The sequence below is a fragment of the Raphanus sativus genome, chromosome 9, assembly GCF_000801105.2.
Source record: "Raphanus sativus cultivar WK10039 chromosome 9, ASM80110v3, whole genome shotgun sequence".
Classification (NCBI taxonomy): Eukaryota; Viridiplantae; Streptophyta; class Magnoliopsida; order Brassicales; family Brassicaceae; genus Raphanus; species Raphanus sativus.
The window spans coordinates 23,817,216-23,839,176 of record NC_079519.1 but is presented as its reverse complement, the minus strand read 5'-3'; the positions used below and the strand labels follow the sequence as shown (position 1 = coordinate 23,839,176).

The window sequence follows — 21,961 nt, the reverse complement described above, 5'->3', positions numbered from 1 at the left end:
TATTATGTTTTTTTAGAAGTTACCTAGCATAATTACTCAAGAATATTTGTACCTAGGAAAACCAAATTCGGAATCGATTCCAAAATCAAAGTCTCATACTCTGTTAAACATGGTTCTTAAAGTGTTATATCCGGAAACCAATATCAAACCCAACTCACAATAAAAACTGAATATAACTTTTGAATTAAATTTAATTCTGTTATATATATATATATTCCTATTAGTTCAAGTTCCAGATTAAAATTCTTAAAACCTATCAGTGAATATAATGAAAATAAGTTGATAAAATATGTAATTATATGTTTTCTTAATTTTCTGATAATGCATCTATTTCTAAAATTATCTTCACTACACAAGCCGAAGAACACTGTGGTCTAGTGGTGAAAAACAGAGGCGGGCATGTTCCGAAGATATCGTGTGTTCGAAACGTTTTCTATCATTTTGTTTTCGTTGTTTTTGTCATTAATGGCAAACATGTAAATATTTTGTCTTCTTCCTTAAGAGTTTTCTATCTTTCTGCAATTTTTTTTCTCCAGCGCCGCCTACCATTTTAACGTAATAGATCTACTTATTTGTTGTTTCCTTCTCATTTATGCATAAAAATTCGACGCTTGTTGATTAACATCCAGTTTTGATAAACTCGATTTGTTGGCCGAATTTGATGAGACATCACGGGCAGTCACCACCCAAGTTCTCCACTGTCCTGAAATCGGTTGCTTTGTCCCTCATCGTGGTGTAACAGAAGCACAATTTCTTGCCAATGTGAAACTCAGATTCATCACTTTTCAAATTATTGCATGAATGATTTCTGAGAAACATAACTGTTTTTTTACTGGGTTCCTGCAGTTGGATTAAATCCTAAGAAATTCAATGTTTATCAAAATAATAGAAAAATATAATCGAACTGAATTCTGGAAGAAGATCGATAACTGATTTTCTTATAGATAAAAAATGGTGTTCGTGATTTTAAAATAGATATCATTATAAAATAATTAGTTTTGGTTTATATCGTGAAAATAATTAGTTTAGGCAGTTATCTAAATCCAAATAAGGTGTATCAAAAATTGATTGAATGACAGTTATATAAAATTCAAAAAGTGGACACAACTTTTATCAATAGGTCAAACTGCAAAATTAATAGAATAGATTTGAATCCTTCATGTATACTGTGATTTTTTTGATTGTTGTGCGTAAACATTGATAGGAGAGCTCTGTAATTCACTCCTCCTCACTGTGCCCATAGTAGTTATCAGTGATGAAAAAAAAAAAAAAAAATCTCAATGCTAACCATTTGGATGAAATCTTTAATTTTTGTTTGTAAATTTAGGTGTTGAAGGAAGCTTCAAGGAGGTCCTGAGCTTCGACCCAATGATTACAAGAAGCAGGGTGATGCTGAACCTAAGAAACAATCCAAAGATACTGAGACCAAAGAGCCCTCTGTTTTGGAAGATCTTGGTATGAACCAGCCCACCTACTACTATTGTCTTATCATTTTCATTCCATAATAATCGCATGTTTTTTTTTCATTTAATTTCCGTTACAGCGGTAGCTGCAAGAGGTGGGATGGAGACTTTTTTAAGGCCTGCCTTACATCGTGTGTACATGACACGAGCTTCTAATTACAAAGATGCTCTTGCAAGCTTTATCAAAGGTTACCATGAGGGTGTCCAGCAAGTTATGCAGAGCATAGAAGAGTCTGATGAATCATCCGACAACTCTAGAAAGACTACATGAGCTTTACTTTGTTGCTAGCTCCAGAATCTTGGATTAGGTGATTGCTGACTGTGCTGCTTTGCTAGATCTTGGATTCCTTTAATTGTACCACAAGAATCCAGAGATTTCTATCTACCATGGTAGTCTTTTGTGCAAAAATGTAGCCTGTTTGTGATTCAAATACTAGTAAGAGCAAATATATATATATATATATATATATATATATATATATATATATATATATATATAGCTTGAAAATGTTCAGTTTTCACTTTTTTCGCAGCAGCTTCCCTCTAAAACTGCTGCAAGGAAGGACAGGTTTCAAGAAACTTCTGTTATGAACTTCTTGTTATGATCAAAACTTATATGCATTAGGGGTTCGTCCCGCAGATAAATCAAATGAAAATCTCTAATTACTTCAAAAGAATAAATAAACCGTACATTTGAGTTTAATAAAACAACAGCAAAACAAAACCACTGTAGACTAGTTCCGGTTAAAACGTCAGGTGAAAAACAACATTTGGGCTGCAATATCCAGGCCCATTAAAATATTGCAACAGAAGAGGCTGTTACGAAACAACGAACCTTCTGAAGTTTACTCCAAATCGGTTAGGACTAACCAACACGACGACGAATAGAATCAATCCACCGTCGTCCTCCGAACCAAGCAAACTCCGATCCCTCATTAAAATCCTCTCTCAGCCACCGTGGCTCCGAATATCTTACGACGGTTGTTCCCAGCTCGGACCCGAAGACCCGCCCCGATTATCCCTTTAACCCGGCTGGAAATGAACCTCTTCCGGTTCTGCTCCGGTCTGAAAGTCCTCGGCTACTTCATGATCCTTCTCGTCCTCGCCTTCGTCGCAGTATCTTACTACGCCGTCGTCGTCAACACATGGTGGCCGATCTTAGTCGAAACCGACCATAGAGCTCTCTCTGCTCTCGCCTGCTTAATCATCTTGGTCTTCCACTTCTTGGTAATTTCAAAGTCTCTTCCTTTCAGATTATGGTTTTGCTGCTTAAAGTCTTATCCTTTAAGATTAGGGTTTTTGAAATGATGCTTAAAAGTCTCATCCTTTCAAATTAGGGTTTTGATATTCTATGGGTTTTGCTGCTTAAGGTCTTATCCTTTATGATTAGGGTTTTGATTCTTAAAAGTCTCATCCTTTGCAGTTGATAATGCTGTTGTGGAGCTACTTCACTGTAGTGTTTACGGACCCAGGTTCTGTTCCTGAGCATTTCAGAAGAGAGCTTGGTGGTGATAGTTTGGAGGCTGGTGCTTCGACAGAACAAGGAGCTTTTGGTTACTGTCCGAAATGTCGGAATGTAAAGCCGCCTCGTTGCCATCACTGTTCTGTCTGTAAGGCAAAACCCAATTTAGCTTATGCTCTGTTCTGCTTAGAAGTAAGTGCAAATGCACAGTCATAGAATGAAAGCTTTACTCGGTTCATGTGTCCTTATGCAGGTCAAAGATGTGTTCTCAAGATGGATCATCATTGTGTTTGGATTGTTAACTGTGTTGGAGCGCGTAACTACAAGTTCTTCCTTCTCTTTCTGGTAATAAACTCCTTTCAAGTTGTTATCTTATGGTTATGGGAACCATGTATGATGTGCATTACTCGGTTATGATTAGTTGTGTACCGTATTTTTCGTTTTGTAGTTGTATACGTTTCTCGAGACATTGTTGGACGTTGTAGTCCTGCTTCCTAGTTTCATTGAATTCTTCAGCCAAGCTATCAAGCATTCCTCTTCCCCGGGTCAACTAGCATCCCTAGTTCTGGCTTTCGGTTAGTGTAGTACGGTTCTTTTCCCCCCCCAGAAAGTGCGTAGCTTTTTGTTGTCTCATTTTCATTCTCTTTATGTTTCTTACAGATTCTATATCACCTTGATGCAGTTCTTAACTTAGCGTTCGTTCTCAGCCTTCTCTGTTTCGTAGTCATGCATCTCTCTCTTCTCTCAACAAACACTACTTCAGTCGAGGTGTGTTAGCTTTCAGTAAACAGTTCTCTAGCTTGAATATAAGATAGTCTTCGCTAAATCATTGTTTTTTTTTTCAGGTTCATGAGAAGAACGGAGATGTCAGATGGAAATATGACTTGGGAAAGAAGAAAAACTTCGAGCAGGTGAGTCTTTTGTCTCCATCCTTCCATGGAAAATCTTTAGTTAATTTTGACCAAACTCTTTTGGTGAAGGTTTTTGGGAAGAAGAAGGCGTTTTGGCTTCTCCCATTGTACTCTAAAGACGATCTCAATAACATAACTTCACTTCAAGGCCTTGAGTTTCCAACTCATTCGGACGTCGCCCCTTGATTCAAACAACAATCAATCAACCAAAACATCGTTGGAAAGCTCTCAGATTTCCCTCCAATGTAGATGGATGGCTCTTCTCAAACCACATTACATTTGTTGTAATAGTTAAAAGGATATGATTCATTTGTTACTTTATGTTCTTATAGTGATATGAGAACCAGTGATTAATTGTTGTACAAGTAACTAATCACAGGTGATATCTATGAGCAGTCTCCACCAAAAACTCGGTTGGATTCTCAGTTTCATTTTGTTATGATATTAAACAAGATAGATAAATTTCATAATCAAAACATAAACTGATTAGCACACTAAAAATAATAAGTTCTTGAAGTTAACTGATATTATTAAAGTCTCATAACTTAAAAAAGAAAATATGATCATACCACTCAACCCTAACCCCCTCAGCAATCTCCTTATCAAACTAGAAACCGCAAGTTTTCGATTTCACATTTTTATAACACAAAGAAAGAAACAAACTACAAACAGACATCCAATACAGCTTTCTCTTTTTTCTACTTGCTTCTTTTTTTCTTTCTATTAGCTGGGATGCTTAGTAGGGCCTGTACCTTCGGCCTCCTCCTCGGCTACCATCATGATCATCACTGTTCTCTCGCCCTGACCCTCTGCTTGAGCCATTATTCCGGTCACCTCTTCTGGGTCTTTGTGGTGGTGGTGGTGGTGCCATCTGCATACCAGGCTGCTGCCTGCACATTCCATACAACCCCATATTGGTTTTTTAATCCAAAAGAAAAGAATCAGAATTTTAGTTTAGAAGAACAATTGTGACTTACAGAACATAGCCAACACGGCCATCAGGAAGAAGCATTGGAACCATTTGCATCCCTGTTGGCATTGATCCTCTACCATAGATCATTGGCTGCTCAATGTAAGAATTTAAAAAACCAAAGTTTACACACAAACGGCTGATAATGGTTTCTTATAAGATGACAAACATGTATTTTCTTTAAAACATATATATGTACCTGACTAAAGCTACCGGCAATACCCAAACCAGACCCCATAGCACCATAAGCAGGCGCAGCAAAACCACCGAATGTGGGAAGCGCAAAAGGAGCAGGTGTAGGTGCAGCACCGTAAGTATAAGAAGAGTCATGTTTCCTTTCAGCTTGGGGCTTAGCAAGCACAACTTCTAGCGGTTGACCTGTAGGTTGCAAGTTGGTCAGATGCGTTACTCAATAACATCTCTCGGGACCAAATAAACAAACACTTTTAAAAGTCCAGTGTTTCAATAATTTACCGTTGATTTCATATCTCTCAGAATCTTTAACAGCCCTCAGTGCACTAGACCTTTCAGCATAGTGGACGAACCCAAAATCACGCTTTCCACCCTTCCCAGGAGGTGTGACGATTTTAGTCACTTCCCCATGCCTCTGAAAGAGTTCTTTCAGTTGCTCCGTTGAGGTGTTCTCTGGAATGTTCTTCACATAAAGAGCTTTCACCTGAGTATATAGCACAAAAAAAAGTGATTAGTCAAAAGAAGTGCTAATGATAGGACTTGGTGCAGATAGAGTAAACCCTCTGTTTACAGAGTGTACCTGAGCAGCAGCAGCTGAATTCTCAGGAGAGCTTTTTGGGTCAGCCCACGTCACTGTTGGAGCGTTACCCTCCAGCTTAAAGTTAGAATCAATCATTTTCTGCCTTGAATAGTCAGCACATGCATTGTTATAGTATAGAACAAATGCAAAACCACGGTTACGGGTGGAGTTTGTTGGGTCCTACAAGCATTAAGAAGATAATTAGTCAATGAATCAAGTAAAAGATCATCCTCCTAGATTGATCAAAACCTCTTACTTTTATGAGCTCGATGTTCTCTACCCCAGGACCAACCTCCTCAACGACCTTTCTAAACTCATCCTCAGTCCAATTCTTTGGGATGTTACCAATAAACAATCTGTTCTTAGTTTCAGAAAGAGAGCATCTTATAGTTTTCCCCTGTACAGAAAAGAAGAAGATAAGTACAATACAATGTAAACTAGCAATAATTGATAAGTTAGTGGTTGAGATTACCTTAAACTCTTTGCTGTGCAACTCCTCAATGGCCTTCTGTGCAACGTCTTTGGTTTTAAAACCTACAAAAGCATAGCCTTTGCTCTCACCAGAGTCCCTATCTTTCATCAGTCTCACCTAACCAAAAAAAAAAAGTTAAAAAGTCAGCCGTAAATACAAAGAGGTTCATTCATGCTTATATAGTACACAAAGATTATCATTGTTCCAACCTCAAAGATCTCGCCTATCACTTCACATAGATCCCTCAGGTCCTCTTCTCCGACATCCCTCGGGAGGCCACCGATGAAAACTTCAGAGCCGTGAGGAGGAAGCGAGAGAAGATGGGAGTACTTCTCCCTCTCTTCTTCATCAATAGGAGATGCCGATTTCTCATCATCTTCAGCTGTCTCGATATCGATATGGTTATCGTCATCATCTTCACCTGTCTCAATATCGATATGGTTATCATCATCATCATCTTCTTCAGCTAACTCCTCCCTATTATCCCCTCCTTTCCTCTCACCACCACCATAATCCTCCACTTCATGTTCTTGATTGCCACCCTCTTCTTCATCATCATCCTCGTCTTCTTCCTCTTCCTCAACATACTCCTCTACTTGCTCCTCCTCCACTTCATCCTCCATCTCACTGTAGCTCCCTTCCTCAAAATCCACACGGTCGTCAACATCTCGCGCGTCAGACATATCTGGTCAAACCAATAATTATATCTGGTGAACCACATAACCAAAAGAAAGAGGGAAGTAGAATTGGGGTGAAATGAGAAATGCCCTTTCTTTTTTGTTTTCTTTTCTACACAGAATAAGAGTGTTTATTGTTGTTAAGTGGAGATGAAAAGATGGTTACAAGGTTCTTTTAGTGGCAGAGATACAGCAGAAATGAAGTTCATTTGCTGCTATGAAACAGAAGTATAACGGTAACGAAGTAAATGCTACAAAGATAAAAACTTTGTAAAAAGAAAAGTTTTTTTGTTTGATTCCAGATCCAGTTTCCCTTATAAAGCAGTCAAATTTTCAACAGTACTCGAAGCGCATCCAATCGGATTCGAGATCGTGACTCACAAATCTCCCCAGAATCAAAATCAAGCAAAACCCATTAAAAGGAACCAAATATAATCGAGACCCAGAAGCAAATTACTCACCAGATCAGCTCAGAAACAAGGGAAAAATCTGAACTTTTTTTTGTAACTAGGGTTTGTTTTTATTTTTATTTAGGGAGGGAACAAAAAGAGATCTACGAAACAACCAAAACATATGATGATGTATAAGAAAAGAAGAAATGGAGAATTTTGTCGGCATACCAGACTCGTGTGTTTTGTTTTCGATGTGGATAATTTTGGTTGAGAGAGAGATACCCGACGATAATAACTGTTTTTTTACTCAACAACAAGTTCGTCGGCTATATCTTCTTCATCTCCGGTGGAACAGAGAGCCTTTACCACTCACATGGGCTGTGATCACATGTAACGCACCCCCCTAAGTAACGCCTTTATGGCCCATTTAGTTATTATTGGGCCCATAGCTTTCTACTCCTCCCATATGAGATAATTTTAGACATCCGGGATTCGCAAGCCGTGCTGTTTTTCTCAGGGACATGAAACTGCGTGATGTCTAGCTTGATAAAAGCCTTTCGTTCTTTAACAACACACTTAATTAATAGAAAAGTCGAATTAACAGAAGAAGGGCCCAATGGGCCTTATAAGAAACCCTAAGCCTAGAATTTCTGGAGGTGTTTATTTATAAATCTCGATTGAGAACACTGCGAACCCTAATCTTGTCATTTCCGCGGCGCCATCTAAGAAAATTACCGAGGGTTCCAATCGCAGTCTGAGGTACTTGTTCTTCTTCTACCTCAACGTTTGTTTCTTATTTCTTCTTCGTTACTGTTTTGCTCACTAGTCTTCGGTTTGAGGATTCTCTTGTTCGATTTGCAAATGTTTGATATATACATATATTTTGTTACATTTGCTGTTGTTGAGATTTTGAAATTGTGTGTTTACTGTTTTTGGTTGCAGAGACAATGTCGACAGTAGGAGAACTTGCTTGCAGCTACGCTGTTATGATCCTTGAGGACGAAGGCATTGCCATCACTGTATGCTTGCTTCCTTCTTCTAGATCTCTAGTAGCTATTCGTTTTCATCTTGTCGTCGAGGCTTTCTTGTGTTGTGTCTCAATACTCATTTTGGGCTTTATGTATCATATAATAAGCTAGGTTGTCTAATTAGAAGTTTGGTGTTGTGTTTTATTCCCTATCTTTTACCCTGACTCGAAGACATGTTGTGTTTTTTTTAACAGTTTAACATGTTTCTATTAGTATCGAATCTACCCTAGATAACTTCTTAGTTTGTTTTGATGTAGCCATTTCGATTGTAGTGTCTTTGTTCTGGGTTAATAAAAAAAATGCTTTGCTAATGTTTGTATCCTTTGACCCTATTTTCAACAGTCTGACAAGATTGCGACTTTGGTGAAAGCCGCTGGTGTAGAGATCGAGTCATACTGGCCAATGCTATTCGCCAAGATGGCTGAGAAGCGTAACGTCACCGACCTCATCATGAATGTCGGTGCTGGTGGCGGTGGAGGTGGTGCACCGGTTTCTGCCGCCGCACCTGCTGCTGCTGGAGCTGCCGCAGCAGCTGCCCCTGCCAAGGAAGAGAAGAAGGACGAGCCAGCAGAAGAGAGCGATGGAGATCTTGGATTCGGCTTGTTCGATTAGAGAGTCTCCTTTGTTTTAACTTTTTTTTACAATGTGTTGTACTGCTTTAGTTGATTTGAGATTTTCAGTTTTGGCATTTTCAGACATTACTACTACAGTTTGGTCCATTTGTTATATCATCTATTCAACTTCGAATTTGCAGTCTCTTTTCTGATTTAAACTTAAAAAGGGAGAATATGAAAACTAGACTTCCATTTGGAAAGAGTTATTGATTGTACGTAATGTAACTAAAAATGTTATCCTATTAGTATAAATTACTTATAAACTCGGTGTAATTGTGTAAGTAATTAAACATAATGTTCTAAACTATAAGTAACATATAATGTGGGATTAACTAGAATATAAAAAATCAGAATTTGAGGTCCAATATGAATAACTAATCATGATGTTCTAAAAGCATAAATAGCTGATAGTGGTGTTACTTTTATAGTGCCGTAAAAGTGTAAATAGCTAAAACTTGTCTCAGAAAGACGCTTTCTACTGAAACCTTCTCTCTGACTCAGAAGTTTACCCTCTTTCTTTTTTTCTTTTTTTAAAAAAATCTAATTTATTGTTTTTTTCCCCTTATTATTGGCTCTTTTCTCAGATCATCGGCGGTGACGAGTCCGTCGGAGAGTTGGAAGAACCAATCGGCTACTTGACTTATTAGAGACTAGAGAGAGAAAGTTCACAGAGATGAATAAGTCGAAAATGGAACTCGATCTCGATTCGTTTCTAGTATCCGACTCCGACTCCGAACCCGATTCGGATCCTTCCTCCGTCCCTCACCGTACAGTCGACGAAATCCTCAACGCCTCCAGCTCTTCATCTCCCTCTTCTTCTCCACCACCGCCATCACCTCCGCCGTCAGCCACAGAGCAACTTAACCGCCGTGCCGCGGCGAGACCTCAATCCGAATTCCATCGCGGATTATTAACCGATCCGGCGCGGAGGAATCCGGCTCCGACTACTTCGCTGAGGCAGTTGCCGCTGCCGTCGCTGTTCGCAGGAGTACGGTCCAATGCGAAGCCCGGCGCGGCGCTTGCGGCTGCTGTGGCTGCTTCCAGATTGGTTCCTACGCCACACGCTGCTATCATCAAGTCGAGGAGAGCTAGCAGTAGTGCCAGTAGCGAGTTGCTTTTGGGAGAAGAAGAAGATCATGAAGTCTTGTCATCAAATGGAGATTCTGTTTCTGTGGATAAGGATAAGGATGAGGATGATGCAGTTGTAGTTGCAAGTCAAGATAACGAAGCTAAAGTAATGGAAGTTCAAGCTAGTGATATTGTTGATTATGATAAAAACTCAAAGCCTGACTTAGTCACTGCCTCCTCCTCTGGTGTTGTTGATGTTGTACAAGACGCCGGAGATGAGACAATGTTTGTTGCTTCTTCTTTAGAGTCTTTACATTTGAATGGTTCTGATGATGTTAGGGTAAGTAATGATGAGGAGTCAAGTGCTGAAGATGTTAAGAATGAGGATTCAGATGTAATTTTACCGGATTCTAAAGAAGAAGAAGAAGGAGGGGATGCTTTTATTCCTGATGATGGGAGCTCAGAATTATCTGGCATTTCGGAGCTTGTAGAAGAGAGGATTGAGGAGTTGGAAAAGGAAAGGATGAGTAAAAGGGAGAAACTGAAATCGCGATCTTTTAGGAAGCAGCTTGTCTTGGCTGAAGAGTTTGAGAAGAAACAAGCGTATACTGGTTTGCATTGGGAGGAAGGAGCTGCTGCTCAGCCGATGAGACTTGAGGGTGTTAAGATCGGTTCGACGAATTTAGGTTACTTTGATGTTGATGCTAGCAATATCATCAGCCGAACCATTTCATCCCAGGCATTTAAGCGAGACCATGGTTCTCCTCAGGTTTTGGCGGTTCATTTGAATTTTATTGCGGTGGGTATGTCCAAGGGGGTCATCATCGTTGTACCAAGTAAATATTCTCCCGATACTGCAGATCAGATGGAATCAAAGGTTTTCTTATACATTATTGCTTATGTCCATTTATAGGTTATTTGTATAAGGGAATTCTGGTATTATCTGGGTAGATATTTGCCCAAATGATTCACATTTATGTTCACATAATCGTAGATGATTTGGCTTGGTTTACAAGGAGAAAGATCTCAGTCTCCGGTTACCTCAGTTTGCTTCAATCAGCAAGGGGCCCTCCTGCTAGCCGGTTATGGTGATGGACATGTTACAGTTTGGGACGTGCAGAGAGCGTCGGCAGCAAAAGTGATCACTGAACACACTGCTCCAGTAGTATATGCGTTTTTTCTAGGCCGGGATTCTCAAGGTTCTCGCATATTTAAAATAATTACAAGTGACACTAAGGGTGTTGTTTTCAAACATACTTTCTCTTGGACTCTGCTGTTGAATATGTATACAGTAAAAACACAGGTAAAAATCATGTTTGCTTGTGATTTTGTGTCTGTTTTGTACGGTTGTCCTGTTCAGCCTTACTGGCTTTGATGAATGGGTTTGTACGCTGTTTTGATTGCATCAGTGTCTTCTCGATGGACAAAAAAATGGAATGGTCCTCTCGGCATCACCTCTGCCTGATGAAATTCTTGGAAGCTCCTTGGCCTCTTCTAAGGCGGGTAACACTGCAACTCCGTCCAGCAGTATAAGCAGCTTGGTGGGAGGTGTTGTTGGGGTTGATTCAAGTTGGAAGCTCTTTAATGAGGATTCGTCTGCGGAGGAAGAAGGGGTTGTCGTATTTGTAACCTATCAAACTGTACTGGTGGTAAGGATTCCAAACATCTTTCCATGTTCATTGTACCGATTATGGTTCTAGAAATGAGCCTCTTATGTTTTCTATAGGTAAAGCTCATTCCAGATTTGGAGGTGTATGCACAACTTCCTAGGCCTGAAGGGGTTCGGGAGGGTTCCATCCCATACACTGCCTGGAAATGTTCAATGGGTAATCACGATTCTTCTCCGATTAAAACTGTGTACCTTGCTTATACTGTTTTACTTAACCTTTTTTAAGAATTTTGCAGAAAACTCTTCCAAGGAGGCTGAAGATAGGGTTTCGTTTCTTGCCATTGCGTGGGATCGTAGAGTTCAGGTTGCCAAGTTGGTAAAATCAAAACTAAAGGAATATGCGAAATGGTCGCTTGACAGTGCTGCTATTGGTGTGGTTTGGCTGGATGATCAGGTGTGTATACGAATATAGATAAGTATCTAAGCAAATGCATATTCATGAGTTCTCTGTTTTTCTCTGCATACTCAGTTACTGGTGATCCCAACTGTGACGGGCCATTTGTATCTGTTCACAAGAGATGGTGTAGTAATTCACCAGACAAGCTTTTCTGTGGATGGTTCTTCGGGGAATGACCTGATTTCTTATCATACGTACTTTACAAATGTCTTTGGAAATCCTGAGAAAGCTTATCACAACTCTGTGGGTGTCAGAGGGGCTTCAGTATATATTCTCGGGACTGCGCGTCTTGTTATCTCCAGACTTTTGCCATGGAAGGAGCGGGTTGATGTTTTAAGGAGAGGAGGTGACTGGATGGGTGCTTTTAACATGGCCATGTCACTTTTTAATGGGCAAGCTCATGGGGTTGTTGACCTCCCCAAAACTGTTGACGCCATAAGGGAAGCCATAGCACCCAGTTTAGCAGAGCTGCTACTTTCCTATGTAGATGAAGTATTTTCTTATATCACAATAGCATTTTCCAGTCAGATTGAAAAGAACGGAGTAACTCATGAGCCAAGCAGTGGAACCAATGATGTCAACTTAGAGGTAGAGGAACAATACAATCGTGTTGGTGGTGTTGCCGTTGAATTCTGTGTTCATATTAACAGGATGGATTTGCTCTTCGATGAGATATTTTCCAGATTTGTGGCTGTACAACAAAGAGGTATATTCTTCAGATATATCCATCAACTTCGTTATTTTGGTTCTACGTTTTATCAAGGAAGGGGTTCAATACCATTCCAACTATTTGAATGTTTCAAGTATGCTTACTACATGAGGACTGTGACTAGTTCCGTATAGGTTATCTTATTCGGTTTCTCTCTTCTTTTAACTCCTTAAGGAGGTTTTTAGTCTACCGTTCTTAGAATAGCTTATGTTGGTATCACCTTTGGATTAGTTTTTTTCTTATATGTGCCATTTTCATAATGCATACACATACATGTGCTGCGTAACATGTATCTTTCTATTACTTTTTGAATCCATAAAGTAGTGAAGAATACACATGCTGTGGAATCTGTTGTTCTTTTTGCGCACAGTTTGATCTTGATTTAATCGGTTGTTGACTATTAATTTTCTTCTGTCTAGATACATTTTTGGAGCTTTTGGAGCCTTATATCTTAAAGGATATGCTTGGATCGCTTCCTCCAGAGGTATCTTTTGTGAAATTATAAGTTATTTCCTCAAGAGTTTCGTGGTATTTGTTTTGTGATTTTTCTTTTCATCTCAGATTATGCAAGCTCTGGTAGAACATTATAGTAGGAAAGGATGGCTACAAAGAATTGAGCAGTGTGTTCTTCACATGGATATTTCTTCCTTAGATTTCAATCAGGTCTTTGCAGACAATTCCACGTGTCCGTTTGATCTTTTTTCAATAAGTTGATGTAGTATTATGGTTGAATATTGACATTTTCCTCATTTGTACTTAGGTTGTCAGAATTTGCCGTGAGCATGGGCTTTATGGGGCCTTGCTCTATCTTTTCAACAAAGGTTTGGATGATTTCAGGTCACCTCTGGAGGAGCTTTTGATTGTCTTTCGGAACAGTGAGAGACAAAGGGCTACAGCCATTGGGTATGTTATGTGAAGTCGTTGCAGTTTGTTCCTATATAACGCAAACTGAACTTGAGAGTCCCCACCTCGCTTGAGAGGAAAACCTAGAATTCAAAAGGCCCATTCCTTTCCATCTAACATGGCGTTAATCCTATATAACGCATATATACATATAGCTAATTGCAATGCTTTTGTATAACCCTATATAATTATTTATATAAACAAAGGTATAGTGGTGCAGCCGATTAGTGACGAGTCTTTTTTTTCCATCTGTTTCTTATTCAGGTACCGAATGCTTGTTTATCTAAAGTACTGCTTTCTTGGTTTGGCTTTTCCACCAGGTAGGATTCTACTATGGTTTCACTGAATGTTTTGATCAGCAATTGACTTAGTATGGTATCCGGTGATAACCTATTAACTTGTATAGTCATTTTCCTCTCACAAACTTAATCCATTTTGGGTTTTATCTGCAGGGCATGGAACCCTGGTGCCTACGCGCTTGCCATCCCTTAGGACTGAGTTGATTCAGTTTCTACTGGAGAAATCAAACGCCCATGATTCTAGTAGATGTGTAACATCTCCACGGATTTACTTGAACCTCTACCATCTGCTAGAGATGGATACTGAAGCCACTTTAGATGTCCTAAGATATGCGTTTGCAGAAAGTGAAATGGTAGATCATGAGAGTCATTTGCTGGAGTCCGGTGAAGTAAGTTTGGAGTCCAAGACCGATGGCAGTATCCCGGAAACAAGATGTAACGATATGTTGATACATAATGTGATAGATTCCCTAGTTCAGGTTATTGATGGGGGCTTAAGTCAACTTGATGAATCTGGGTATCCAGATGATTCAAAATCAGATAAAAAGTGGCCCTCTAAGGATGATACAAGTCATCTATTTGAGTTTGTTGCATATTATGCAGCACGTGGTAGAGCTAGCGTTCCCAAGAGCGTATTGGCACAAGTTTTAGACTACTTAACATCAGATCACATTCTTCCGACTTATAACATGTCTCCTAAAATGAGAGAGAACCAATTTCTAAACCTTCTGCAAGCTGTACCGGAGACTGATTGGGATGTAGCTTATGTGTCTCAGCTTTGTGAGAAGGCACATTTTTATCAGGTATCCTCTTGGTAGACTTACAATGCTTACTCTGAAATATTCTCCTTAATATCTGTTTATGGTCTTTAATTTTCAGGTCTGTGGCTATATTCATACTATTGGTCGACGGTACGTTGCTGCTTTAGAAAGCTACATGAAAGAGGCAGATGAACCCATACATTCGTTTTGCTATGTGAACAAGATGCTTTCACAGTTGAGTGGGGATGAATTCACTGCTTTTCAATCTGCAATAATTGACAGGATTGCTGAGCTCCTTGAATTAAGCAGGTAACTACTATATGTGGATTTATTTTCTCTATTGATTAGGTCTAGAGGACCCGGATAATATTTGAATGTCTGGCTTTTTTTTTGCAGAGAGGGAACATTCTTCCTGATCATTGATAATCTGAAAGACAACATCACACGCGTTCAAGAGCAGCTCCATTCTCATCCAAGAAGCTTGTTCCTTTATCTCAAGACTGTCATTGAGGTTCACTTGTCTGGGAGTCTTGATTTTTCTCGTCTAAGGAAACATGAAGCGGTGGATAGTTTGGGTGAAAACATTATAAGGAGTATGCCCAAAGAGACTGAGCTTTATTTGGAAGAACTTAATGGCTTTCCCAAATTCATCCAAGATAATCCAGTCAATGTGACTGATGACATGATTGAGCTTTACTTGGAGGTAAAGCAATTATGAAAACCTTCTCAGTTGAATCTCTCTCTGCTGTCTCGATTTTACCTTATCAAATGCATTAGTTAGATCTTAAACGTAGCTAATCTTCTAATAGATATCAATTTTCTTGCGAGCTTACAGCCTTTTCTTTATTGCTCTTTTATTTTTGTATGGGTCCTTGGGATTATTTGGAATCATCGAATTGTTGCAGTGCTGATAATTCTTTGTGTAATTTTTACAGCTACTATGCAAGTATGAACCGAAGTCAGTCTTGAGATTCCTCGAAACATTTGATAACTACAGGGTGGAACACTGTCTACGCCTCTGCCAAAAATATGGAATTGCAGATGCAGCAGCATTTCTCTTGGAGAGGGTTGGTGATGCAGCAAGTGCGTTGTCACTTACACTCTCTGGACTTGGTGAAAAATTTGTCGCGCTTGAAAATGCAGTCACTTGCCTAATCTCAGAACTAAAGTTGGGTGCTAGCGAAGTAGCCACCTTGGAACAATCCACTAGTGCTCTAGAGTTAAAGGAGGTCCGTACATTTCTTAACAATAAGAAAATTCGCTCTGTATAATTCTCTCATACTCTTTCTGATCCTTTCAGGTAAATGACATACAAGGTGTTCTGCAAGCCTGTATAGGACTGTGTCAACGCAACACTCCTCGCCTTAATCCTGAAGAGTCGGAGATTCTTTGGTTTCGCTTTCTTGACACGTAAGCCTGATGATATCTGATTACCACTAATCAATTTCTCATCATGCTAATTAATACTCACGTCATAGTTACTCTTTAATATTTGCTTCACGCAGTTTCTCTGAGCCTTTGATGGATTCATATCGGGAACCAAGGAATGTCGATGAAATAAACAAAGGCCCTGCCAGTTTTAAATCATTGGAACTGCGTGTAGATGAAGCAGTTGAGACAATCAAGTGGAGGATTCCACGATCTGATACGGCTTTGACACAGATCCTGAGGAAGCTCATGTCTCAGTTTATCAAAGAGATTGTTGAAGGAATGATAGGATATGTTCGACTTCCAACAATCATGTCGAAACTTCTTTCTGACAACGGTACTCAAGAGTTTGGTGATTTCAAACTTACAATACTGGGAATGCTTGGAACATATGGCTTTGAGCGGAGAATACTGGTAGTGTATACAATCTCTAATGCATTTGGTTGGTTAATCTCTATTCAGATGTTTTATTAAAACTCTCAGTCTCTATCTCGAGACAGGATACGGCAAAGTCTTTAATCGAAGAGGATACATTCTACACCATGAGTCTACTCAAGAAAGGTGCTTCTCACGGGTATGCACCAAGAAGTTTGCTTTGTTGTATATGCAATTGTCCACTCACCAAGACGTTCTCTACTCTTCGTGTACGTGTTTTCAACTGTGGCCATGCAACACATCTGCAATGTGAAGTGTCGGAGAGTGAAACGTCATCATCTTCATCAGGTTGTCCTGTTTGTATGACCAAGAAGACCACTCAAAGTTCATCTAAAGGTAAATCATTCTATCTAGACTACGGACTGATAAGCACAGTTTCTTCAAGCACGGGAACTTCACAACGCACTTCGCCTTACTCTTATGAGAATGAAATGATCGATCATTCTCATAGCCAGCAAATATCACGAGTAAGCAAGCTATCCATATCAGATCTTTTTATTATAATTATAAAAATAATAATAATAATGCATAACAGTAAACTTCGTTGTTATCGTTTAACGCTGCAGTTTGAAATGCTAACGAAGCTACAGAAAGATCAGAGACTGGTACAGATAGAGAGCTTGCCTCGACTAAGGCTTTCACCTCCGGCTGTGTACCACGAGAAAGTTAGCAGAGTCTCGGGTTTTACACCGGGAGAGAGCAGCGGTAAAGACACGAAACCATCCCAAAGTGGAGTGAGTACGAAAATGAAAGCGAAAGGATCTATCTTTCGGCCAAGACTTGGTAAGTCTTTTTTCTTTTATAGACCAAGAGTACATCAGGTAATGGGATTATGATTGACATTGATGCTATGTTTTACGACTGTGTTAAGCTTTTGGAAAGGACAAGACGAGCAGAAGATAAGGAAGCTTCTTACAATTTGATATCTGGAACCGGTGCGGCCTAGTGACAACAAACTTGATTGGTATCAAGGACTCGAGACTCGAGAGTTGTTATGTGGCGAGACTTTTTTGTTTGTTCTGTTGTGTAATTAGAAGAAAAATTTAGTTTAAGGTACTTTATTTGACTTCTTGATATATTGTATAGTACCAAGATTAATAAAATTTACAAAATACTCTGTGTTCAAAACTTGCTAGTAAGCCGTTATGTTTTACTATTGTTTTTTTCTTGGAAAATAAAATTATTTTAAAAAGTTATTTTCATTATTAAATAAAGATATTTATATAAGTTTTCATACAACTTATATAAATGTCTGTACTAAAAATATTTCTCAAGAGTATGTAATAACATGATATATTTAGGCTTTAGCGTTAAGTTTTCATACAACTTATAATAAATAACCCAAGCACAAAACAAGAAAACCTAATTCAGAAACTAAAATGTTCCATACCCGATGCTAAATCTTGTGAATTTTTCCGTATTTGACGCATTCTTGATGAATTTTTGTTCTCCTGATCACACAAACACACAGTACGCTGTGTTTTTCAGTGTGCTGCATTCTTATATAGGGTGTGTACTCAGTATGAAGTATCTTTAAATAGGGAAACTAAGTTAAAGATTGATCAACGAAGGATTCGTTAGAGAGATGAATCATTTCAGGTTCAAACGACGAGAACTTGGTCATCCTCCAAGTGATTTTATTACCGAGAGGCTTCTCAGTTAAGCTAACACATTCTGCTGTTCCAGCGTCAGCAAACTCGATCTTATGAAAGCGTGACACCACGAATACAGCATAAATAGTCATTACAGGACATGAGCCAAGTGAATGCTATTCTCATGTCTCTGTATCGTGAATTACACACTACTGTAATTCACGATAGGGAATATATCTAGTTTGATAAGCCGATCTTATCCTGAAACCATATGCGATAAAATAAATTCCGTACTTTTTTATACGTGTGCAGAATGTAAAAAAGAGAGAGATATATAAAGGTAAGAATCAAAAAGAAAAAAAGGTAAGAATCAAATTTTATCAGTTGGGTTTGGATACTTAACTCATGATAAGCCTCAACTTAACATTTTTCTTTTTGCCAAATAAACTTAACATTATTGATATGACTTGCCAACAATTTCATGTTCTTTGTAGACCGGAGATAGACGATTCTTTAGCAAAGATTGATTTAGGTTTTATATTTTTATAATTTTAGGGTTTTTATAAAGGAATATATTTAATATACTCTTTCATTGGAAATATATATATATGATGTTTGTTTTTTTTCATAAAAGATGTTATGAAATGAATAAGAGGTAGAGAAATTGGTGTTGTATTATATGAGAATTAACATATCACAAATTATAAATAACAAAAGAATTGTAATAAAGAAAATAAATTAATAATAGTGTAATTTTATCGTATTCATATAATCATATTACCCATCTTTTTGTATTTAATCCACATTGTTAATTTCTCTGTTTGTTTTGGTTTTATCCATGTTTGGATAAATGGGTAAAATAATGAACGTATTCACCTATTAAATTACATCAATACGTTCCACTATTTAATACATATGTCTCTTTCGTGATCAGATGCTTTAGAGTTGAAGGATTAATGTTGATGCCCTGAAATATAAGCTTTTCTTAAAAAAACCACCAGGGGAACTTTGACTATAAAATGAAGAACTAGAAGAAACTGATACACACCATATATATTATTTCTTTTACACACACTATATATACATATTTTATCAATTATCCATATTCTTAAACTAAGTTTTGACTGACATTAAAACTATTGCCAAGAATAACTGACCATATATGGTTTACATGAAAAAATAAAACGTTTCTGGTTCTAGTTTCCTTGGCTAGGACATCAGCGTGAAAGTTGAGCTCTAGGAACGTTACACACCATATGTATATAGTTTTTCGTCTCTTGGATAGCTGGAAGTTCTCCAAAAAGTATATTCTCCGATCTTATTCATTACATTATATCGCTTATTGGTATAGTAGTTTCACAGCATGACTTTATGAAAGGCAAGAAGCTGCCGAATTAGCAATATGTAGCCACAGAAACGACTTCAAAATCAACTCCCACATACAGTTTATCATTCACCAGATAAGGTTCAACAAGTTTCGTCAGACACATGAAGTCTGCAAAGCCTTTAGATGTCTCCAACCCACCCGAACCTAAAAACAAAGAGCATTAATTATATAAAATAATGCTTTCTTAAAATATTATATAAAATAGTACTTGAAAACTTTTAAAATAAAATCAAGAAACATCCATACATGTTTTCTCAACATGATTGCGGTTAACTTGATCCAATACCCTCAGCTTAAATTTCGCGTAAGTCTCTGTATTTGGCGCGTTGTTGATGAACCCTTCTCCTATTAGATACACAGAAAATGATTCGTCTTTTTCTTCCTCAAACCCTCTTGGATGAACTTGAATTCTCCTGATCAAGAACTCACACACAACATGCAACATCTTCAGTAAGTGATACATTTTTATTATAACTACTTTGTGTATAGAAAGTGAACATAAGATCAGAACTTATCACCATTTCCTGTTTCCAACGACAAATTCATGAGAATGATGAACCTTCTCAGGATCGAAAGACGAGAACCTGGTCATCATCCAAGTGACTTTGTGGTTGGGAGGTTTCTCAATTAAGCTAAAACATTCCGCTGTTCCGGAAGCAGAAGGTTCAATCCCATGAAGCTTGACACCACACATACAACAATCTCCAATAAGGAACCCGTTCCTCTTAAGATCAACAAGAGATATAAGTTTTGGACTCCCCTTGCTAACCGGTTCAGAATAGGTACCAAATACTTTGTGGCCTGCACACATAAACACATCAACATATCAACCACAAATATTGTTGTGACGGACCAGATACCCTTCATGGGCCAGAATATATATATATGTATAACTAAAGAGAAAGAGAGACCAGAAGATTCCCATATCTGCTCTAGTTGACTGACGACAAAGACCTCATATTCGATCTTTACATTTACCGAAGCTTGATTCGTTAAGAAGATAGAAACATGACCCCTTGCTTTCATACGATTACTCCCATTTGGATACACACGAAGTCTCCTGTTTTCATATCACGTCAAGAAGGGTTTAAATGTTTTTTTTTCTTTTCCTTAAAGGAAGTGTTTTTAGCAGTGTTCTAAAATAAAATAAGGTGTATACAACCATGTATATGACGCTTTAAGTTTTACTGTGCAAAGTTGTACCGTTTTGTGGTATACGACAAAAATATGTTTTAAATTATACATTTACTTATGTAGCGTATATATAATGAAACATAGTGTATATACGGAGATTATACAGTTATTATTTATAAAAATTACTATTCCATTAAAAAACAAAATCAAATTGTATTAACATGAGAATATTATGTATAATATATTTTGAATGATGAAAATGTTTAGCATACTTTATGTTCACTAATTATAATTATATTTATAATAATTCTAATTTATAAAATCTTAATTTCTACTATTTATAAACAGAGATTTTATTTAATAACTCAATATAAATTCTGTAAAATATATCATTATATTTTTATTTTATTTCATATATATTCTGTATAAACGCATGTATATACATTAATATCCCATATTGTAGCTGTCTGGCTATCATCTAGCCTATAGCATATTTTAGAACACTAGGTTTTAGAAAGCAAAAAAAATTGTAAAGAGAAAGAAAACTCACCATTTGTGACCACCGAGATCAAAAACCGAGGAATAGACCTTCTCGATTTTGTATTTTTTGAATAACGAGAAGTTGTCTATCTTGAACAAGTGACTTGTTCTGTGACGTGATTTGAACAATCTCACCATTTCTGTGAAGAAGAGATTATATTAAAACTTAGAACTAATACCAATAAAGAGAGACTCAAAGGTATAATGATAGCCTCACCTTCAATAGGTATTGGTCGCGACATTGCTACAAATGGTATGGAACTGATTCTCAAATGAAGCCTTATAATTATATCTAAGGATGCAAGTCTATTAGCTATATTTATAGGCATTACAAGATACCATGTTTTTTACATTACCATTGTAGCCCCAACATTTATCGAATCGAAAAAAAAAACATGTGTCGTAGATCACACGCTACTGTGAGATTCGATACAATATAAGCACCATGTTCATACATCATACATTACATCTTTTGGGCATATATTCACGTGTAATTATCTAATAAATTTTCCTTAAGGTTTTGTTTATTTTATGTGTTCGTTGCCTTGTTGGCACATTTTACTACTCCCTCGGTTTCAAAATAGATGAAATTTTAAGATTGTGCACGATTATTAAAAAACTTGTTTTTTAATCTAAAAAGTATTACTAAAATATAAATTAAAAATTGTTCAACCAATCACAAAATATATTACATTTTATCATTGGTTACACAGTTTTTGATAAAGTTAAAAAGTACATTGATATACTAAAACATCAACTATTTTGAAACATCAAAAATTCCCTAAAACATCATCTATTTAGAAACGGAGGGAATATTTTTTACTGCTTAGATATTTCATCATTTGTGTGACTGAAAAACTTCATCGATGGGCTTGTTG

At 37.7% G+C, this 21,961-nt stretch overlaps 6 protein-coding genes across 7 annotated transcripts; 4 read left to right on the top strand and 2 right to left on the bottom strand.

The window, feature by feature from the left end:
• Positions 1–1,334: 1,334 nt before the first annotated feature.
• LOC130500166 (uncharacterized) lies at positions 1,335–1,928 on the top strand (the record flags this gene model as incomplete). Its single annotated transcript, XM_056994913.1, has 2 exons — positions 1,335–1,455; positions 1,544–1,928. Coding segments are annotated over 2 exons (312 nt in total), but the record flags the coding sequence as incomplete, so codon positions are not given.
• A 379-nt stretch (positions 1,929–2,307) lies between these two features.
• On the top strand, positions 2,308–4,261 carry LOC108824299 (probable protein S-acyltransferase 12). Its single transcript, XM_018597700.2, has 7 exons — positions 2,308–2,690; positions 2,887–3,073; positions 3,179–3,270; positions 3,374–3,500; positions 3,608–3,693; positions 3,771–3,836; positions 3,906–4,261. Exons 1-7 carry the CDS (start codon positions 2,502–2,504, stop codon positions 4,020–4,022), a joined length of 864 nt encoding a protein of 287 aa, XP_018453202.2. The 5' UTR covers positions 2,308–2,501; the 3' UTR covers positions 4,023–4,261.
• A 76-nt stretch (positions 4,262–4,337) lies between these two features.
• On the bottom strand, positions 4,338–7,508 carry LOC108828364 (heterogeneous nuclear ribonucleoprotein Q). 2 transcript variants are annotated; one of them, XM_018602023.2, is made up of 9 exons: positions 7,348–7,508; positions 6,260–6,735; positions 6,051–6,167; positions 5,835–5,975; positions 5,579–5,758; positions 5,281–5,482; positions 5,006–5,184; positions 4,814–4,899; positions 4,338–4,726 (listed from the first exon to the last, which is right to left on the bottom strand). In XM_018602023.2, exons 2-9 carry the CDS (start codon positions 6,731–6,733, stop codon positions 4,573–4,575), a joined length of 1,533 nt encoding a protein of 510 aa, XP_018457525.2. In that variant the 5' UTR covers positions 6,734–6,735; positions 7,348–7,508; the 3' UTR covers positions 4,338–4,572. The 2 variants fall into 2 exon arrangements, with proteins under 2 accessions (XP_018457525.2, XP_018457527.2); XM_018602025.2 differs by lacking the exon at positions 7,348–7,508 and adding an exon at positions 7,189–7,341.
• Positions 7,509–7,728: 220 nt separating this feature from the next.
• On the top strand, positions 7,729–8,894 carry LOC108824178 (60S acidic ribosomal protein P1-2). The gene is made up of 3 exons (XM_018597550.2): positions 7,729–7,878; positions 8,062–8,138; positions 8,490–8,894. Exons 2-3 carry the CDS (start codon positions 8,067–8,069, stop codon positions 8,757–8,759), a joined length of 342 nt encoding a protein of 113 aa, XP_018453052.1. The 5' UTR covers positions 7,729–7,878; positions 8,062–8,066; the 3' UTR covers positions 8,760–8,894.
• Positions 8,895–9,337: 443 nt separating this feature from the next.
• Positions 9,338–17,558, top strand: LOC108827617 (uncharacterized). Its single transcript, XM_018601059.2, has 19 exons — positions 9,338–10,706; positions 10,824–11,132; positions 11,239–11,478; positions 11,556–11,655; positions 11,735–11,892; positions 11,968–12,601; positions 13,024–13,088; positions 13,166–13,267; positions 13,365–13,507; positions 13,772–13,827; positions 13,960–14,609; positions 14,686–14,876; positions 14,964–15,270; positions 15,503–15,796; positions 15,868–15,977; positions 16,073–16,409; positions 16,496–16,897; positions 16,997–17,213; positions 17,302–17,558. The coding sequence occupies exons 1-19, from the start codon at positions 9,435–9,437 to the stop codon at positions 17,331–17,333; spliced, it is 5,619 nt and encodes a 1,872-aa protein (XP_018456561.2). The 5' UTR covers positions 9,338–9,434; the 3' UTR covers positions 17,334–17,558.
• A 1,492-nt stretch (positions 17,559–19,050) lies between these two features.
• LOC108824104 (uncharacterized) lies at positions 19,051–21,391 on the bottom strand. Its single transcript, XM_018597463.2, has 6 exons — positions 21,301–21,391; positions 21,094–21,223; positions 20,321–20,469; positions 19,928–20,210; positions 19,656–19,822; positions 19,051–19,553 (listed from the first exon to the last, which is right to left on the bottom strand). The coding sequence occupies exons 1-6, from the start codon at positions 21,323–21,325 to the stop codon at positions 19,417–19,419; spliced, it is 891 nt and encodes a 296-aa protein (XP_018452965.1). The 5' UTR covers positions 21,326–21,391; the 3' UTR covers positions 19,051–19,416.
• Positions 21,392–21,961: the final 570 nt, after the last annotated feature.

Bases quoted from the DNA above. Each gene is read 5' to 3' on its own strand.
- LOC108827617 (XM_018601059.2), top strand. From the start codon at position 9,435: ATGAATAAGTCGAAAATGGAACTCGATCTCGATTCGTTTCTAGTATCC. The intron at 11,893-11,967 runs GTGTGTATACGA...CTGCATACTCAG, and splicing joins TGGTTTGGCTGGATGATCAG to TTACTGGTGATCCCAACTGT. The intron at 15,978-16,072 runs GTAAGCCTGATG...TGCTTCACGCAG, and splicing joins TGGTTTCGCTTTCTTGACAC to TTTCTCTGAGCCTTTGATGG.
- LOC108824178 (XM_018597550.2), top strand. From the start codon at position 8,067: ATGTCGACAGTAGGAGAACTTGCTTGCAGCTACGCTGTTATGATCCTT. The intron at 8,139-8,489 runs GTATGCTTGCTT...TATTTTCAACAG, and splicing joins ACGAAGGCATTGCCATCACT to TCTGACAAGATTGCGACTTT.
- LOC108824104 (XM_018597463.2), bottom strand. From the start codon at position 21,325: ATGTCGCGACCAATACCTATTGAAG. The intron at 21,224-21,300 runs GTGAGGCTATCA...TCTTCTTCACAG, and splicing joins GCGACCAATACCTATTGAAG to AAATGGTGAGATTGTTCAAA. The intron at 20,470-21,093 runs GTGAGTTTTCTT...ATATGAAAACAG, and splicing joins GATCTCGGTGGTCACAAATG to GAGACTTCGTGTGTATCCAA.
- LOC108824299 (XM_018597700.2), top strand. From the start codon at position 2,502: ATGAACCTCTTCCGGTTCTGCTCCGGTCTGAAAGTCCTCGGCTACTTC. The intron at 3,271-3,373 runs GTAATAAACTCC...TTCGTTTTGTAG, and splicing joins AGTTCTTCCTTCTCTTTCTG to TTGTATACGTTTCTCGAGAC. The intron at 3,501-3,607 runs GTTAGTGTAGTA...ACCTTGATGCAG, and splicing joins ATCCCTAGTTCTGGCTTTCG to TTCTTAACTTAGCGTTCGTT.
- LOC108828364 (XM_018602023.2), bottom strand. From the start codon at position 6,733: ATGTCTGACGCGCGAGATGTTGACGACCGTGTGGATTTTGAGGAAGGG. The intron at 5,976-6,050 runs GTAATCTCAACC...TTTTCTGTACAG, and splicing joins TGCACAGCAAAGAGTTTAAG to GGGAAAACTATAAGATGCTC. The intron at 5,759-5,834 runs GTAAGAGGTTTT...TAATGCTTGTAG, and splicing joins AGAACATCGAGCTCATAAAA to GACCCAACAAACTCCACCCG.